At 35.5% G+C, this 18,617-nt stretch overlaps 1 protein-coding gene across 1 annotated transcript in view; it reads left to right on the top strand.

Moving 5' to 3' along the window:
• Window positions 1-18,617, top strand: part of LRP1B (LDL receptor related protein 1B) — a 1,787,379-nt gene that overhangs the window by 1,274,231 nt on the left and 494,531 nt on the right. Inside the window, exons 33-35 of the mRNA XM_024744102.1 lie at window positions 2,602-2,742; window positions 8,601-8,726; window positions 9,764-9,895. Of these exons, the coding sequence (XP_024599870.1) occupies window positions 2,602-2,742; window positions 8,601-8,726; window positions 9,764-9,895 (399 nt within the window). The remainder of the gene's footprint in view (window positions 1-2,601; window positions 2,743-8,600; window positions 8,727-9,763; window positions 9,896-18,617) is intronic.

Here is an 18,617-nt window from a genome sequence, read left to right as displayed (position 1 = left end):
CACTGATGAATATAGATGCAAAATGCTCAACAAAATACTAGCAAACAGAATTCAACAACACATTAACAGCATCAGACACCATGATCGAGTGGGATTTATCCCAGGGATGCACGGATTCCTCAATATATGCAAATCAATCAATGTGATACACCATATTAACAAATTGAAGCATAAAAACCATATGATCATCACAATAAATGCAGAAAAAGCTTTTGACAAAATTCAACACCAATTTATGATAAAAAACTCTGCAGAAAGTGGGCATAGAGGGAACCTACCTCAACATAATAAAGGCCTAATCCTAAAGATGCTACCAGAAAACTACTAGAGCTAATCAATGAATTTGGTAAGGTTGCATGATACAAAATTAATGCACAGAAATCTCTTGCATTCCTATACACTAATGATGAAAAATTTGAAAGAGAAATTAAGGGAACACCCCCATTTACCACTGCAATGAAAAGAATAAAATATGTAGGAATAGACCTACCTAGGGAGACAAAAGAACTGTATGCAGAAAACTATAAGACACTGATGAAAGAAATTAAAGATGATACCAACAGATGAAGAGCTATACCATGTTCTTGGATTGGAAGAATCAATTTTGTGAAAATGACTATACTACCCGAAGAAATCTACAGATTCAATGCAATCTCTATCAAATTACCAGTGGCATTTTTTACAGAACTAGAAGAAAAAATCTTAAAATTTGTGTGGAGACAGAAAAGACCCTGAATAGCCAAAGCAGTCTTGAGGGAAAAAAATGGAGCTGGAGGAATCTGACTTCAGACTATTCTACAAAGCTACAGTAATCAAGACAATATAGTACTGGCACAAAAACAGAAACATAGATCAATGGAACAAGGTAGAAAGCTCAGAGATAAACCCATGCACCTATGGTCAACTACTCTATGACAAAGGAGGCAAGGATATACAACGGAGAAAAGACAGTCTCTTCAATTAGTGATGCTGGGAAAACTGGACAGCTACATTTAAAAGAATGAAATTAGAACACTACCTAACACCATACACAAAAATAAACTCGAAATGGATTAGAGACCTAAATATAAGACTGGATACTATAAAACTCTTAGAGGAAAACATAGGCAGAACACTCTGACATAAATCGCAGCAAGATCTTTTTTGATTCACCTCCTAGAGTAATGGAAATAAAAACAAAAATAAACAAATGGGACCTAATGAAACTTAAAAGCTTTTGTACAGCAAAGGAAACCATAAACAAAACAAAAAGAGAACCCTCAGAACGGGAGACAATATTTGCAAATGAATCAACGGACAAAGGATTAATCTCCAAAATATATAAACAGCTCATGCAGCTCAATATTAAATAAACAAACAACCAAATCCAAAAATGGGAAGAAGCCCTAAATAGATATTTCTCCAAAGAAGACATACAGATGGCCAAGAAACACATGAAAAGCTGCTCCAAATCACTAATTATTAGAGAAATGCAAATCAAAACTACAATGAGGTATTACCTCACTCCAGTTAGAATGGGCATCATCAGAAAATCTGCAAAGAACAAATGCTGGAGAGGGTGTGGAGAAAAGGGAACCCTCTTGGCACTGTTGGTGGGAATGTAAATTGATGCAGCCACTATGCTGAACAGTATGGAGGTTCCTCAAAAAACTAAAAATAGAATTACCATATGTACAGCAATCCCACTACTGGGCATATACCCAGAGAAAACCATAATTCAAAAAGACACATGCACCCCAATATTCATTGCAGCACTATTTACAATAGCCAGGTTATGGAAGCAACTTAAATGTCCATCGACAGACGAATGGATAAAGAAGATGTGGTACATATATATAATGGACTATTACTCAGCCATAAAAAGGAATGAAATTGGGTCATTTGTTGAGATGTGGATGGATGTAGAGACTGTCATACAGAGTGGAGTCTACTGGGCATATACCAGAGAAAACCATAACTCAAAAAGACACATGCACCCCAATGTTCACTGCAGCACTATTTACAATAGCCAGGTTATGGAAGCAACTTAAATGTCCATCGACAGACGAATGGATAAAGAAGATGTGGTACATATATATAATGGACTATTACTCAGCCATAAAAAGGAATGAAATTGGGTCATTTGTTGAGATGTGGATGGATGTAGAGACTGTCATACAGAGTGGAGTATTCAGAAAGAGGAAAACAAATATCACATATTAATTCATGTATGTGGAACCTAGACAAACGGTACAGATGAACCGGTTTGCAGGACAGAAGTTGAGGCAGATGTAGAGAACAAAGTTATGGACACTGAGGGGAAAGCCACAGTGGGGGGTGGGGGTGGTGTGATGAATTGGGTTATTGGGATTGACCTTATACACTGATGTGTATAAAATTGATGACTAATAAGAACCTGCTGTATAAAAAAATTAAATTAAATTAAAAATATTTTTAAAAAACATTAAAAAAAGAAATAAAAATGATTTTGCTGTTTCTCATAGAAACAGGGTTTGGGAATTTAACAGAAGAAATCAGAAAGCACTAGAGTTTAATAGTTATTTATTATTATTTAATAAGATGATTATCTTTTTCATTAATAAAAACTTTTCATTTTTATAGATAAGAAACTGTGGTGGGCAGACCAAAACTTAGCTCAGCTGGGAACCTGCAGCAAAAGAGATGGAAGAAACCCCACTGTTCTAAGAAATAAGACTTCTGGGGTTGTTCATATGAAAGTGTATGATAAAGAAGCACAGCAAGGTAAGTCACACGGTAATGCATTTGTGTCGCCTTTTGAATATATAATGTTCTCTTTTTTCATATTATTTTCTCAAGTCAAAAATTGAAGTTCCCTATTTTCCTTCTAGTAAAAAAAAGGGGGGTGGCAAATGCTGCTTAATACTGTAGAAGGAATGCCTTTAGCATAAGGTATATAATGAGCTTTCAAAACATTAGCAAAGCTGCCCAAGGAATCTTAATTTGTCAGGTCTTCAAAGAGGTCTTATTTTGTTATTGATTTAAAAATATAAGAATAAGGAAAAAATCCCAGTAAAATATATTCAATGTATAATTATGCCAGAAACAGAATGAACTAGGGGACTTCAAATGGACTATGTTGATGCAAGAATTTCATAACCAAAAGCACTTCATTGTTTGGCTCTAAGCGTTTTGCGTTTTTGTTTTTGCTTGTCCAAATGGTGTGCAGTGAAATGGAGTGAGAACTAACAGATGGTTTACGTACGTGGACTTGTCACATTGCCCAAATGGCAATTAGATTAGAGATGCCAGCCAGTACAGCCCTACACCTGCTAGTCTTTTCTTCGTTTTTGGTTCATGATCCATGACATTAGCAGAACTCCCTTCCTAGAAAAAATATTCTTCTATATTCTACTATCTTACTTAAATCTCTGCCGTGAAATCCTTTTCTTCATATATTTTTCTGCTTAGGAAAAAAATATCAAGAAAACTTAAAAGGATTTTTATCTAAAGGATTTGGGCATGTAGATCAAAGCAGATAAGAGTAGAGATAAGAATAGTGAACCAAAGGGATCACTAATTCTGAAGACAGGTGACAGCAATCAAGCAGGCAGAATTTATTGGAGATACCAATTGAGAGCCATTCCTGCACAGCCGGAGACAAAGTGAAGACCAGATTCATGGTTACCTTTTCTGAAAAAAGCATGGGTCAAATTTCGGTCTGGAATCCTTTCTTGCCAGGAGCAGCAGGAAATATTTCTTTTGCAGGAAAAAAAAATTTTTAAGAGAAAAGAATTGCTTTGTAAAACCATCTGAACTGATTTCTGGGATCCATTCATGGTTGAGAAGACATTGACACCCAAACTCTTAGGCACAAAATCTGTACTTATTCTCTGATATATATATATATATTTGGTCATTGTCTATAATAATGAACAGGAATGTTTTCACTAGGAATTACTTAATAGAAAATTTCCTGTATCAAAATAAATAATTTTACTGGCATTCAAGTCATGGAAAATAGATTACTTAACTGGGAATAAAATACTGGCACTCAATAAATAAAATATGGCACTTTTGTGGATTTCAATACAATCTGTTAAGTGTAAAAACTTACAGTACTATGATAAACTTTAGTTCATAGTCTATACTGAATGAGATTATATCTGAAAATACACATTATAAAATACAAATTAGAGACATTATATTTCCAAACATTTTTTAAAAATCTATATTTATTCCTTCAAAATGTGAACAAACACATACTATGAAATTGTAAATTAATATAATACATTGAATTTTTGTAGGTACAGTTCCAATAGTTTCTTGGAAGAAAAATTCATTGTATTATGCTTGTCTCACATTGTTCATTTTAACAAGATCCCCCTCATCTTTTTTTCTTTTTTTTTTTTCGTAGCATAGGGCACTATCCATGATTCTTTTTTTTTTTAACATCTTTATTGGGGTATAATTGCTTTACAATGGTGTGTTAGTTTCTCAGGGAGCCTGATTCCTCCAGCTCTGTTTTTCGTTCTCAAGATTGCTTTGGCTATTCGGGGTCTTTTGTGTTTCCATATAGATTGTGAACTTTTTTGTTCTAGTTCTGTAAAACATGGCAGTGGTAGTTTGATAGGGATTGCATTGAATCTGTAGATTGCTTTGGATACTAGAGTCATTATAATTATTAAAAAAAAATTTTTTTTAAACTACGGATAGAACCTTAGGACAGATGGTGGAAGCAAAACTATACAGACAAAATCTCATACAGAAGCATACACATACACACTCACAAAAAGAGGAAAAGGGGAAAAAATCATAAATCTTGTGCTCAAAGTCCAGTTCCTCAATTTGGGATGATTTGTTGTGTATTCAGGTATTCCACAGATGTAGGGTACATGAAGTTGATTGTGGAGCTTTAATCCACTGTTTATGAGGCTGCTGGGAGATATTTCCCTTTCTCTTCTTTGTTCTCACAGCTCCCAGGGACTCAGCTTTGGATTTGGCCCCGCCTGTGCGTGTAGGTAGCCGGAGGGCGTTTGTTTTTCGCTCAGACAGGATGGGGTTAAAGGAGCCGCTGATTCAGGGGCTCTGGCTCACTCAGACCGTGGGAGGCAGGGGCACGGAGTGTGGGGCTGGCCTGCAGCGGCAGAGGCCAGCGTGACGTTGCACCAGTCTGAGGTGCGCCGTGCGTTCTCCCGGGGAAGTTGTCCCTGGATCCCGGGACTCTGGTAGTGGCGGGCTGCACAGGCTCCTCAGAAGGGAGGTGTGGATAGTGACCTGTGCTCGCACACAGGCTTCTTGGTGGCGGCAGCAGCAGCCTTAGCGTCTCATGCCCGTCTCTGGGGTCTGCGCTTTTAGCCGCAGCTCACGCCCGTCTCTGGAGCTCCTTTAAGCAGCGCTCTTAATTCCGTCTCCTCGCGCACCAGGAAACAAAGAGGGAAGAAAAAGTCTCTTGCCTCTTCGGCAGCTCCAGACCTTTTCCCGGACTCCCTCCCGGCTAGCCGTGGTGCACTAACCCCTTCAGGCTGTGTTCATGCCGTCAACCCCAGTCCTCTCCTGGTGCTCCGACTGAAGCCCAAGCCTCAGCCCCCAGCCCCGCCCACCCTGAAGGGTGAGCAGACAAGCCTCTAGGGCTGGTGAGTACCGGTCGGCACCGATCCTCTGTGCGGGAATCTCTCTACTCTGCCCTCCGCACCCTTGTTGCTGTGCTCTCCTCCGCGGCCCCAAAGCTCCCCACGTTCGCCACCCGCAGTCTCCGCCCGCGAAGGGGCTTCCTAGTGTGTGGAAACCTTTCCTCCTTCACAGCTCCCTCCCACTGGTGCAGGTCCCGTCCCTATTGTTTTGTCTCTGCTTTTTTCTTTTTTTCTTTTGCCCTGCCCAGGTACGTGGGGAGTTTCTTACCTTTTGGGAGGTCTGAGGTCTTCTGCCAGTGTTCATTAGGTGTTCTGTAAGAGTTGTTCCAGGTGTAGATGTATTTCTGGTGTATCTGTGGGGAGGAAGGTGATCTCCACGTCCTACTCTTCCGCCACCTTCCCCTCGTCCCCTCCCCCCCTCATCTTTTAAGGATTTGATTCTATAGGTAGAGTTGTAGCTTATATGCACTGTGAAAGTATTAGCTGACAGGGCCCTCTAGTACTTATAAATTTATGGTATAATATGACTAAGCTTAAAATGCAGTAAAAATACTGTTTTTCCTGGAAGAATATGCTGATAAAAGCATCTGTATTAAAGACAGTCCCATTAACAGAATCATAGCAGGTAGCTTAAAAGCTTCATTAGTATGAAATATGAGCAATTTAAGACTATTTAAGGTGTTAACATTACTAGCACTTTGGATTTCAAAGTACAATTAGCTACTTCATTTATCATTTTTGACACAGATCAGTGGAGAGCTGAGACTTCTCATCAGTCAAGCGGACTTTCTATTTCCACTAGAGAATTTAGGAATGAGGTTTGAACATCAATATCATTACAAAATATTAAGCCAAACCAGTATTTCTAACCTGCTAGATATTCACTACCTAAATTATTTCTTTAAAAATCTCTCTATATTTTTCCTACATGAAATCTATATTTAATAGGCAAAGATACTTATTAAAATAATGATGTGTTTTATTTTTTTGCCTTTTCTCTTTCACCATCATTTTCCCTTAGAGACTAAACAAATGATACATGGATTGTGTTATTGTTGTACAACATTAACATAATTAATTTTATTATTTATAAAAAATAATTATTACTATTATGTTTAAAAATGCACAGTCCCAGGATCTCCTTTTTCTTCTTTTTTCACATATTTTGGATATTATCAAGGTTACATAATGCCTCATTTTCTCTTGTTTTTATAAATCAACTCCAATCCATTTTTCTTTACTTCTTCAATTCCCTTGTTTCCCGTACTCTCTGTTTGGTGTTTTTTCAAACTTTATAGACGAGTATCACTTGTCAATCTCTTCCCAGTTTTCCAGTCTTTAGTGGTAGTTGAAGTAAATTTATATCCAAATGCATATCTCTATAGATTGGCATTGCATTAATGTACATTCACATGCTTTCTATAAAATGAAATACATACATGGTCAGTATGGAATTACTATAGATCCATAAATACAATTGTCTCATTATTAAAATAATCATAGAGCTGAAAATTCATCTTAGTATTGTAAGTCAGCTTGGAAAAAAGGGAATAAATCAATGAATCTCCATTAGTTTATATATGAGATAAAGGTAATCATTTCAGAAGTTCAGGGCAACTCAAATCTTAGTATGTGGACCTACATAAGAGCAACTGCCAGGTATAAGAAATGAGCAGAGAATGTGGTAGATCTCCTGTTGAGAACTCTCCCCAGTTAGGACTATTTCACACTTCAAAAATGACAGAACTTGTGACAGGTTTGATTGAACAATTAAATCCCATCAGACTATCTTGAATTCAGGAGATTAGAAATAATGAGCTTCATTGGTATTTTGAATTTTCCATAGAGCACTATTGATATATAGCTTTCATAATGCTTAGTAATTCTCACTGGATTTACTGTACTTCATATCAGAGTTTGAACATCCAGTAAATGGCATTGCATGTCCTAGAATAATAAAAATGTTGTAAAACTGGGATATTTAATGAACTTGATGGATAAGATTGTAAATTACCTAACTTTATGTTACCAGCTTTAATTAGCACATTGGGCCTAGTAAATTTAATGGACCATCTTTATAAAATTCCGACCTGTGATTACCTAATATTTGTCATTGCTACCTCACAGGAATAAGGCAAATTAATATGCCAGTTAATTAGATTACTATTATGGGTGTGTTTTAAATCTATTTTTGAAGAATTATGTTCCTTGGAATGGCAAATTTTAGTTCCTTGCTTTTAAAAAATCAATTATACATATATGTATATATGTACCTCCTTACTTTCAATGGTATAATTTTTGAGTTGAGTCAGTAATATAAATTAACAACTATTTATTTGATACATTTGGATAAAGTATTCTTGAAAAGGAAGTAACTGTAGAGTTGAAGTGAAATTTAGAAGTCAGAAAAGAGATTTCCTTGTTTCTGTGATCTTAAAATATTACAAAGATCTATGACCATATTCACGGCACACCAATTTCCTTTTGCTCTTCTATAACTATGAATCCTCTCATGTATCTTACTTTACAAAAAAATTATTTATTTATTGTAAATGTATTTTTATTGAGATATAATTGACAGATAATGTTGGTTAAGATGTATAATGTGTTGATTTAATACTTTATGTATGGCAATATGATTACCACCATAGTGCTATCTGTTACATCACATAATTATCATTTCTTTTTTGTGGTGGGAACAATTAAGATCTAATCTCTTAGCAACTCTGAATTGTATTCAAATTGTATTCAAAGTTAAATTGATTCTATAAATTGAGTATAGTACTGTTGTCTGTAATCACTATGCAGTGCTTTTTTGGAAGGAGAAACTTCAACCATAATCTGCTACTTCAAATTATTTGAGGGAATAAAATATGATACCAATATGAAACAGCTGCATTTATAAATTAATAATAGCATAAATATTTATTCAAATTACTGATATTGAATTATACTTTCTTTAGTTTTTTTGATTTTTATGTTTCTTTTGTTTGTTTTCCTACTTTGCAGGCAGCAATTCCTGCCAACTAAATAATGGTGGATGTTCTCAGCTTTGTTTACCAACATCTGAAACTACAAGGACTTGCATGTGTACAGTTGGATATTATCTCCAAAAGAACCGCATGTCATGTCGAGGTATGAGGTTTTGAAAAATCTTAGTTCTGATGCATTTACTTCATCCATACAGATTTTAGGCAACCACAGTCAGCTTTATCTGTGTCTACTGAGATTATCATATAATTTTTTATCCTTTATTTTGTTAGTGTGGTGTAGCACTTTGATTGGTTTATGGATATTGAACCATCCTTGCATCCTTGGCAGAAATAACATTTGATCATGATGTATGATCCTTTTAATGTATTGTTAAACCAGTTTGCTAATATTTGTTGAGGATTTTCACCTCTGTGCTCATCAGTGATATTGGCCTGTTGTTTTATTTTCTTGTGGCATCTTTGTCTGGTTTTGGAATTAGGGTGATGCTGTCCCCATAGAATGAATTTGGAGGTGTTCTTCCTCTTGAATTTTTTTGGACTAGTTTGAAAAGGATCCTGAGATCCCAAAAGTGGCTGCTGCCAGCCTGTCAGTCCCCAGGGGGCTTCCCAATTGCCTCTTGCCGCTCAGAAGGCTCTCTGAGATCAGCAAGTGGATCTGACCTGGGCACCTTTCCAACTATTGTCTCTGTGCTGGGACTTGGCATATGTGAGATTTTGTGTGCACTCTTTAAGAGAGAAGCTTCTGTTTCCAATATATCTCTCCAAAACAAGTCCAGCTGATTTTCAAAGCCCAACTTTCTGGGGCTTTGTCTTTCCAGTGTAGGATCCTCGGGCTGGGAGCCCTGTGTGGGGTTCAGACCCCTCACTCCTCAGAGAGTACCTCTGTGGTTGTGACTTCTCTCCTGTTTGTGGGTCACTGACCTGGGAGTGTGTTTGTGCCCCTCCTACCCATGTCATTGTGGCTCCTTCTTTATATCTGTAGGTGTGGAAAACCTTTTCTGCTAATCTTCAGATTGTTCTCATAGATAGTTGCTCTGTAAGTAGTTGTAATTTTGGCATGCCCGTGGGAGGAGGTGAGTTTGGGGTCTTTCTACTCTGCCATCTTGATACCCACCTCCTGCTAATGGAATGATTTTAATGTTATATATTCATTTTATTTTTGTTTCCTTTTAAATTTAGGTATAGAGTCATTTCTTATGTACTCTGTTCATGAAGGAATCAGGGGAATACCTCTGGAACCAAGTGACAAAATGGATGCCTTGATGCCTATATCAGGAACTTCATTTGCTGTGGGAATAGATTTCCATGCAGGTAAATAGCTTTTATTCATAATTTATGTATAATATTTTCACTTGATTTATTAAACATAATGGAAATATAACCTTTCCATCTGTACTCTGATAGTCAAGATGAGGAATAAGAAAGCAAATCAGAAATGAATTTTTAAGCCTAACACAAATTGTTATAAATAGGTTCTGTCTGAAAAAACTGAAGCAGAATTTTTCTAACATATAACATTTGAATTGCAAGTACATTAAAATGCCATGATTGGCATTTGGTTGCTTCATTTGTATTTCTATCTTTTTTTTATCTTTCAGATGACACTTTTACTTTTATCCAACTATAAATATTAAAAATAAAGCATTTTGATTTATTATTTACTTAAACATAATCTTATTTAAATTATTTTCCAGGATGTGGTTATCTATTCTAATATAGGTAATAGCAAATGAAATCCAAATAATGGAAACAATTATAAATGCTAAACCATTCTTTTTACTTTTGAATACAGTAGCTATCATTTCAGAGTCAGATTTTACCTTATCTTCTTGTTTTAGCAAACAGTGAAAGAAAGCAGATTGGACACTGTCGTTTTTTTGTGGCTAACACCAATGTGTGATTTGGGGGGAGTTCCCTCGTGGTCTAGTGGTTAGGATTCAGCGCTTTCACTGCCATGGCCCAGGGTTCAGTCCTTGGTTGGAGAACTGAGATTCCACAAACTGCACGGCAAGGCTAAAAAAAAAAAGAATTTGTGTGATTGGGAATTGATGGTAGAAACTGTTAAATTTATTGAAGGAAATAAATTTTTTGTTCTAATTGCTAACTTCAGATATAGCATAAGCATTGGGTATATTTCTTTCATTAATATTCATATTTATTATTCTACCCTTGAAGGATTAAATTTATAAAAACAAATTTCTCCATCTCTCATCCAACTAAATCATATGCTTCCTGAGTTAATGTTTTGGTGTTGAAGATGTACTGCATGTTCCCAGTATATTTTTTATATATGTAAAGACAGTTTTGTCAGATGTTAAAAAAATCGTTCTTTGATCTATAATCTTTAAAAAAATCTTTAAACAGCAGCACATGGGCTTCTGGTAGTAAGCCTATTATTTCCCTCGGCTCTAACACATTTTGTTCAATCACGTGTTAATGAATTTTTGGCTACAAATCAGTGTATTACTGGGGATTTTTACAAATGGTTCAAAGATGACTTTTCTTAAGAAAATTATTTGCACCGAATATTTGGAATCACAAAGAGGGAAATTTCCTATGTTTTTTAAAATGGCTTTTTCCGAAAGGAAGGTATAGAACAAATATAGCATACTTTATTGAGCATTATGTAAATTTTGCCAAAATTAGTGTGATTTTTGATCAAACAAGGCTCTTTGATCCAACCTCATTTTTTGTGGAAGGCTCACTACCCTACCATGCGTAATCCACCCTGCCTCTTATTCATGTACGTGTTATTCTGTAGAATTTTATTATATAGGATTTAATAGGTGCAAAACTAAGAAAAACTTGAACTTCTTGAAAAGGGTGTATTTATATATGTGTATATATTTTTACTAAGTACACAGTCCCTTGTATTAGCCGGTATCACATAGTTGATTCTTTTAAAGACTACATAATGATTTTTGAAAGTATTTGATAAATTTCCAAATACAAATATCAAATAAGCCATTTGGTCAAATGTCCTGATTAGATCATTTGTAAATCTCTTGTTCCTTAAGGGCAAACTTATTATTTGCATGAGTTGAATTCACTTTCCAAGGTTTGTATGTTGGCCCTGAAATGGTTAAGTTTCATATAATGTACCATGAGAGCAGTTAATTTTATTTGCAAAGAATAGTACTCTCCCTGTTTCTAAATCCTTAGTAATTACTAATATTTTATAACAAACATATTTTGTATCTATTTTGATGATTTTCCATAGAGCAATTACTACTTATTAGTTAAACTTTGTATTCTTCATATTATACCTGCCATATTTTAAAATTACATTCCTAGAAAGGAATTATTTTTGGAAAATCAGTTTCTTCTAAATGCAAAAGGATATAGGCATATGGAATAGTCATGTGAAATTAGAATGTTTAAGAGTCTATTAAAATTTCTACTGTTAATCAGAAAATAGCAAGATAAAACTTGCTTTGAAATCTAAGAGGGCCAGAGACCTAGGGGCCAGTAAAACATACGGTGGGAAGAGACCAGACTTTTGCATCAGACAACTTGGATTCTAAAACCAGTTTAACCACTTACTAGTTCTATGACCTTGGGTGAATTACTTAATTTTTCTGAGGCTCAGTTTCCTCACTTTGGGGGATATTTAGATCGATGTCTGTAAATGTTTGGCACAGTGCTTGATATACATGAGTGCTCAGAAAATAGTAACAATACCTAATAATGGAAAGTAATAAATTGTAGAAATTAGCATATATGATATATATTTACAAACATATTCTGCAAGCTATGTTTAAGCTCCCAGTTAGCAAAGATTTTGTTTTCTGTTCTTTGACTGATAGTATTTTTTCTATTCAGTTATCTGCATATAGTTGTTTCTTAACTTCTTGAGGACAGAAAGAGTACATTAGTAAACACCTCTAGTGAAAATGAACTTATTACTGCTAATGATGATAATGAATAGTCTGTAGAGCAGATATTTAAAGATTAAATAACACCACCAGGTATTTGAAGTCATTAAATGTAAACCTAGGAGGCTAGCAGACAGTAAACCAACCGAAACACTAATGATGATGGTGGTGTTGGCAGTAGTATCAAGAGTTTTCAACCATGTCTCCACGTACATTTGTGCTTCCATCTACTATACAGTCTGATCTTTTAATAATTGCATTTTATGAAAATATATGAGCATAAGAATGTCAGCAACTTGATTCATAATAGCATTGTAGACCACATACAAGCTCTGTGACTTGATTGAATGAAGCTGCGTTAGGGAGGAAGGAAGGAAAATAATGAATTGCTCCAGAGAGATAGAGAAAATTTTTGATACATCACCCCCTATTTTTTTTATCAAGACCTTTATAACCTGATTATATGTTCTTCCTCTACTAGTTCCCTTTGCAGACATTCTATTTCCTCTTCTTTCATTAACTGCATTCACTTCAGGACATAATCTCTACTTTTAGGATCAATCAAAGGTAAGGATGACAAAATGAAAGAGCACAGTTGTCCCTTATTCTAAACATAATAAGGAAATGGTGTGAAGGAGGATCACTTGTTAAGTATAGCTATCATAATTTCTATAATACCAATTCACTACCACAATTCTCAGGGATAAATATATGCTCAAACCTGTACATTTCACAACAGATCTGAATCTTGCTGGGTTTTGGTTGTAATGAATTAAAGTTTTCTGCAGTGAAAGGATTTCTTTCACCAGATGAAGCAATTCTGGATACTATCCACAGAAGAAAGAAGACCCTGTGGCTCTTTTTAAATGTTCAAAGCCTACTTATCACTTCACTGAAAAGGTCCCATTCCACTGGAAAAAAAAATACTAAGCTTTGAAAATCCTGGCCTGCTGGGTGATATTCCTCCTGATGAATGAATACTGCATTTGATGTTTTAAAAGATATATTTTAGTTAGGGGAAAAGCCTTCGAAATAAAGCTCACTGCTCCAGTTAGTAATATGATCTCCAGCAAGTAATGCTCTATTCAGTTCCGCCACCCACACCTTGCGGGTATTTATGACTTTTTCACAATAATCACGTAATAGGATATTACTTAACTAGAGGAAATTCTACTCAGAGAATGGTGATTGACTGAACTTTCCCAGCTTATATTCTTTTCTCATCTTTTATCTCTTTTGTTCAAATTGGAGTTATCCAACTCAGTGTTAACAAATGTTGATTACTATCTGCTAGGAGTAGTACATCACAGCTAAGTTGCTATGGGGGACAAAGATAAACTAGGAATAGTTTCTGAGGTAATGCATGAATGGATAATCTATGGGAATTTTTTTTCTTTTTTAAAGAGAGCATCAAAGTACCATTATTTGGATGTCATTGCTTTACACTCACTATGGAGAATATTCTAATGCCTTTTTACAGCATCATACAGTGATCTGGCTATTAAGACAATACAAAAACTGAAGGAACATTTAACATTATACATCTGTTCAAATCCATAGAATGTAAAACACTAAGACTCAACCCTAATGTAAACTATAGATCCTAATATAAACTATGGACATGTCAGTGTAGGTTCATTACTTATAACAAATGTACCACTCTGGTATGAGATGTTGATTGTGGAGGAGGCTGTGAGTGTAGGAAAGGAAAGGGTATATGGGGACTCCTGCTCAAATTTGCTGTGAATCTAAAACTGCTGTAAAAAATAGTCTATTGAAAAAAAACTGCAACAACCCTGAAGGAGAATATGTGACAAAATTCTGTTGTCATATTTACATGGTTGAATATCACCTATTTACATGAAAGATTTTCTCCTCAATAGTTCCACAACATTTGCATATATCTTTGAATGTTAGAATTAGAAGGAACATTTGACACAATCTAGTGGCATTTCCTCATGTTACAGATAAGGAACCCAGAGAGATCAAGGGCTGCATGGTAATGGAGTGTCCTACTTTTAATTCTTTACACTATGCCATCTTGCCTTTGTAACCACTTAAACACAATGTTATTTAGACCATTGTTGGCATTACTTGATGAAACTACATGGTACTTCTGCAAATTTGTACTGGTAAAAGATCATGCTTTATTTTGATTTATGTACTGAATCATATTACTTTAAACCCATCTAATAATTGAAGCAGGTGACACTCAAGTGAGAGTCTCTTTTTTATTATGCCTGGAGGCTTAGAAAAGAGCTGTTTACAGTTTTTTTCTAATAACCACTCTGTCACCAACCAAGGCCGAAGAAGAATTATAGAAAGAATTCTTTTTATGTCAGTAACAGCAATAGCTTAAGAAATACAATACTGTTGCTTTGAGACATTTTTTCAATTTTATGGAAACCATTCCCTTGGCTACAAAGTGAATTTTTAGGGCTGGTTCAATTTCTTTCTGTTCTTGTGACAGTGAACAGATACTACTTTGTGTTGTCGTTTCAGATTTGTTTCAAGACTATATTTTCAACTCATGAGAACAGTTTGTATGTATTTGTAGATGGTCAAGTTCAGTAAATCTTTCAGGATGTAAAGTATTAACTGCCACAAGAAAACAAAAACTTTCCAACATCATGGGGAAACGAATATAACCACGCATAGAATAAGTCATTATAGGTCAAACAAATTATGGGAAATATTTCACGTATCCTTTTTGGATAATGTCTGAACTCAAAACATAAAATACAAAGCAAAACAAAGCAAGCTTCTGTTAGGCATCTGGATCCCTCAATAGGTTACCTGAAACCAAAAGCTCCAGAATATGCACAGCGATGACCTACTATCATGAAAACTTTGGTCACCTTATTTGGGATATATTATTCTCTGCTATTGAAAGAACCATGAAGTCTCCTGAAATTTCTTTCTCAGGCAGTTAGCACTCCTCAAGAAAATGAAAGGTCCCAACACCAGCTTTGTACTTATTCACATGAAGTACATCCACTCTGTTTGGGCACCTTTCTTTTTCCCTCTCCTGAGTCACTCTATTCTGCTCTATTTCTTTCTAGCTGCTCAGGATTTTCAGCTCAGGAATCTCTTATACATTTATATCTGATACTCATATCTTTCTCTACTCCTCTCCTTATTAAAATTGAGTTACCTAGAACCCTATTCTCAAAAGGCCTGGTTACACTTATCATAGTAAATTATTAAGAGCTGCTAAGAGATTGACAAGTTATCTTACTAGTATGTTTGAATGCATCACAGTATCTTAACCCAACACTGTAAATCCAACTAAAGCACCATTAAAGACATGTGAAGAAAATATTTTTATGGATAGGTCAATCTTTTGGATGTTTTTCAAATTATTTCATACTCTATTAGACAATAGATTGGTATCTATTTGTGGAAACTGGATACGCAAATGATAATGTGGAGGTCTCCTTTAGCTTAGGTACATTGATACCATTAATATTGTAACGTGTAACTTTAACCTTGAAAAAGTGTATTTCCCCTATTTTAAGAAAACCAAGGGCATACTAGTTTATTTTTCTTTCTGATACTCTTTCTTTTGGAAAAAAATGTATAAAGCTGTGATTCAGCTTCTGAGATTGTTGGCCATTAATTTTTTATCAATTTTCTAGTTAAAAGAGGAATAAAAAAGTCATCTAATTGATTTTTGGACTGGTCATACGGAATGGATCGATCTTTCTTTTTATCATTTGGTTTCATTCTTAGCCAGAGGCCATAAGTAGTAAGAATCCTTTGGGGGATTTGAAAGGAAAAAAGAACTAATTATTTCTATAAATTTCTTATTACTTTTAGAACAGGGACTTGGCTAAAGTAGAAAGCCTAGAAATGGAACTGATCACCCATGAGTGGGTTAGGAAGAGGAGGTTTAGAAGAGGAAGCAATTAAAATAGCATCACAAAAACCCTTAATATTTATTAAGCACTTACTACATTACAGGAATAATATTTGGAAATTTTTATATATTTATGCAGTTTAAATCATCAGAGTAATCTTTTGAAGAAGATAGTATTTTTAACAATGAAGAAACTGGATTTTGGGATGAGATATGCATGCAGAGGACAGCTGGTTACTTTGGGATGCTCGAATTCTGCATTAAAGATTTGCATTTGGATTTTTGCCCTTGAAATTTACAAAAGCCGTGAATTGAATAACCAATAGTGGCGTAATCAACATCAGAACCTTGATAATTTCATAGTGAGAATTTTAATTCTATTGTACTTATGATTGGGAAAGATAATTGATAGGCAATGTCAGCGCCCAGGGTTTGAGGGAATGATGATAATATGGTCAACAATTGTAGAACTGCCCCTGCTAAACTTAGGGGCAGAAGATTAATGGTACAGCCTCATCTGAGAGAGAGTAATGATGATGATAATCATCATCGTCAAAAGGAGAATGAGAAGAAAGAGAAAATCATTTATCTCACTGTGTTTATATTATTTAACTATTGCTGTATAACAAATGACCAAAACTTAGCCACTTAAAGCAATTAATATTATCTTATAGCATCTATGAGTTCCCTTAGGTCTCTCATGAGGCTGCCTTCAAGGTGTCGGCCAGATATGTGGTGTCATCATAAGGCTCAACTAGGGAGGATCTGCTTCCAAATTATCCATGTGGCTGATGGCAGGAATTATTTTCTTGTGTGTGTTTGACTGAGAGTCACAGCTCCTCACTGACTGTTTATTTTAGTTTCTTGTCATAAGGTCCTCTCCACAGGGCATTTCAAAATATGACTGCAAGCTTCCCTTAGAGCTAATGAAAAAAGAGTGAGAAAGAGCACACAGCAACTGGAAGCCAGACCTTTTATAACCCAGTCTCAGAAGTGATATCTCATCATTTTAGTATATTCTATTTATTAGAAGCCAGTTAGTAGGTCTAGGCCACACTCAAAGAAAGGGAGTAGAGGAGGGAATGAATACCAGCTGGTGTGGAACATTGGTGGCCACATTAGAGGCTGCTTATCACAATATTGTAGGTTTTTATTGATATTATCCCTATACAGTGGTGTCTAAGAGGTGAATTTTGATTGTCAGCTTGAATTATTAATGATGCTCCTATATGGACAGCTTCTGTATTCTGGTTTAAACCAAGTGAGGATGAATTAATGTAAAGAACCAGGATCATGGTCTTGAATCCGTTTTTAACTCTAATTAATAGTAAGCCTTGGATACCTGGAGAAGTGCTCCAGGTAGAGAAAAATAATAAAGCCTAAGTGAACTGTCAACTGCTTTACAGGTGGAGTGGGACAAAGCTGGGGTTTGAACTTATACATGCATATATACATATACACACACATATATGTGTGTGTGTGTGTGTGTGTGTGTATATATATATTTCCCAAACCCTAGTTTTCTTTACACTACCATGCTAGGGTAAGATGAAAGTGAGGAAAGATTCCAGAAGTATCCAAGAATGAATGAGTATTCAACAACAACAACAAATGTGTTATATAAGGCAAAGGCTCAGAGATATTGGACCATTCAGTGCATGGGGTTCAGAAAGTCAGGCTGGGGACAGGGGATAGTTGGTGGTCCTAGTACTAAGTATCTAACTTAGCAGTTCTATGGCAGTGGTTCTCAAGGGATGATTATGCGCCCCAGGTTACATCTGGCAATATCTGGAAACATTTTTAATTGTCACGACTGAAAGGGTGCTACTGGCCTCTACTGGGTAAAGCCAGGGATGCTGCTAAGCAATGCACAAGACAGATTACCACAATAAAGAATTATTCAGTCCCAAATGCTAATAGTGCCAAGGTAGAAAAATCTAACATGTATTTTCAATGATTTTGAAATGCACCTCTAGTTTAGTGACACTATCCTTGAAAGTAGCAGACCCAATGTCTTTTTCATTAGAGTACTATTTGTTATCCTGGTCATCTCATTCATTAGTACCCAGCTTTTAATATCATGAACTTGCCAAATTTGCTTTTGACCAGAATTCCGGAAAAATTCTCCATCAAAACCCAGCAACTCTCTCAAATCGACCTTTACAGTTTTTGACCAGTGTCTGGAGAAGTCTTCATGTAATATTAACTTACACTAAATCTTTTACTGACAGCTGTCTGGCACCAAAGCTTTATAAGAAAACCTCTTCCAAAAAATTGCTTAAAGCTGTCTAGGATTGCC

Source organism: Neophocaena asiaeorientalis, unplaced genomic scaffold (assembly GCF_003031525.2).
Source record: "Neophocaena asiaeorientalis asiaeorientalis breed wild unplaced genomic scaffold, Neophocaena_asiaeorientalis_V1.1 scaffold11, whole genome shotgun sequence".
Taxonomy (NCBI): domain Eukaryota; kingdom Metazoa; phylum Chordata; class Mammalia; order Artiodactyla; family Phocoenidae; genus Neophocaena; species Neophocaena asiaeorientalis.
This window is presented reverse-complemented; position numbering and strand designations above follow the sequence as displayed.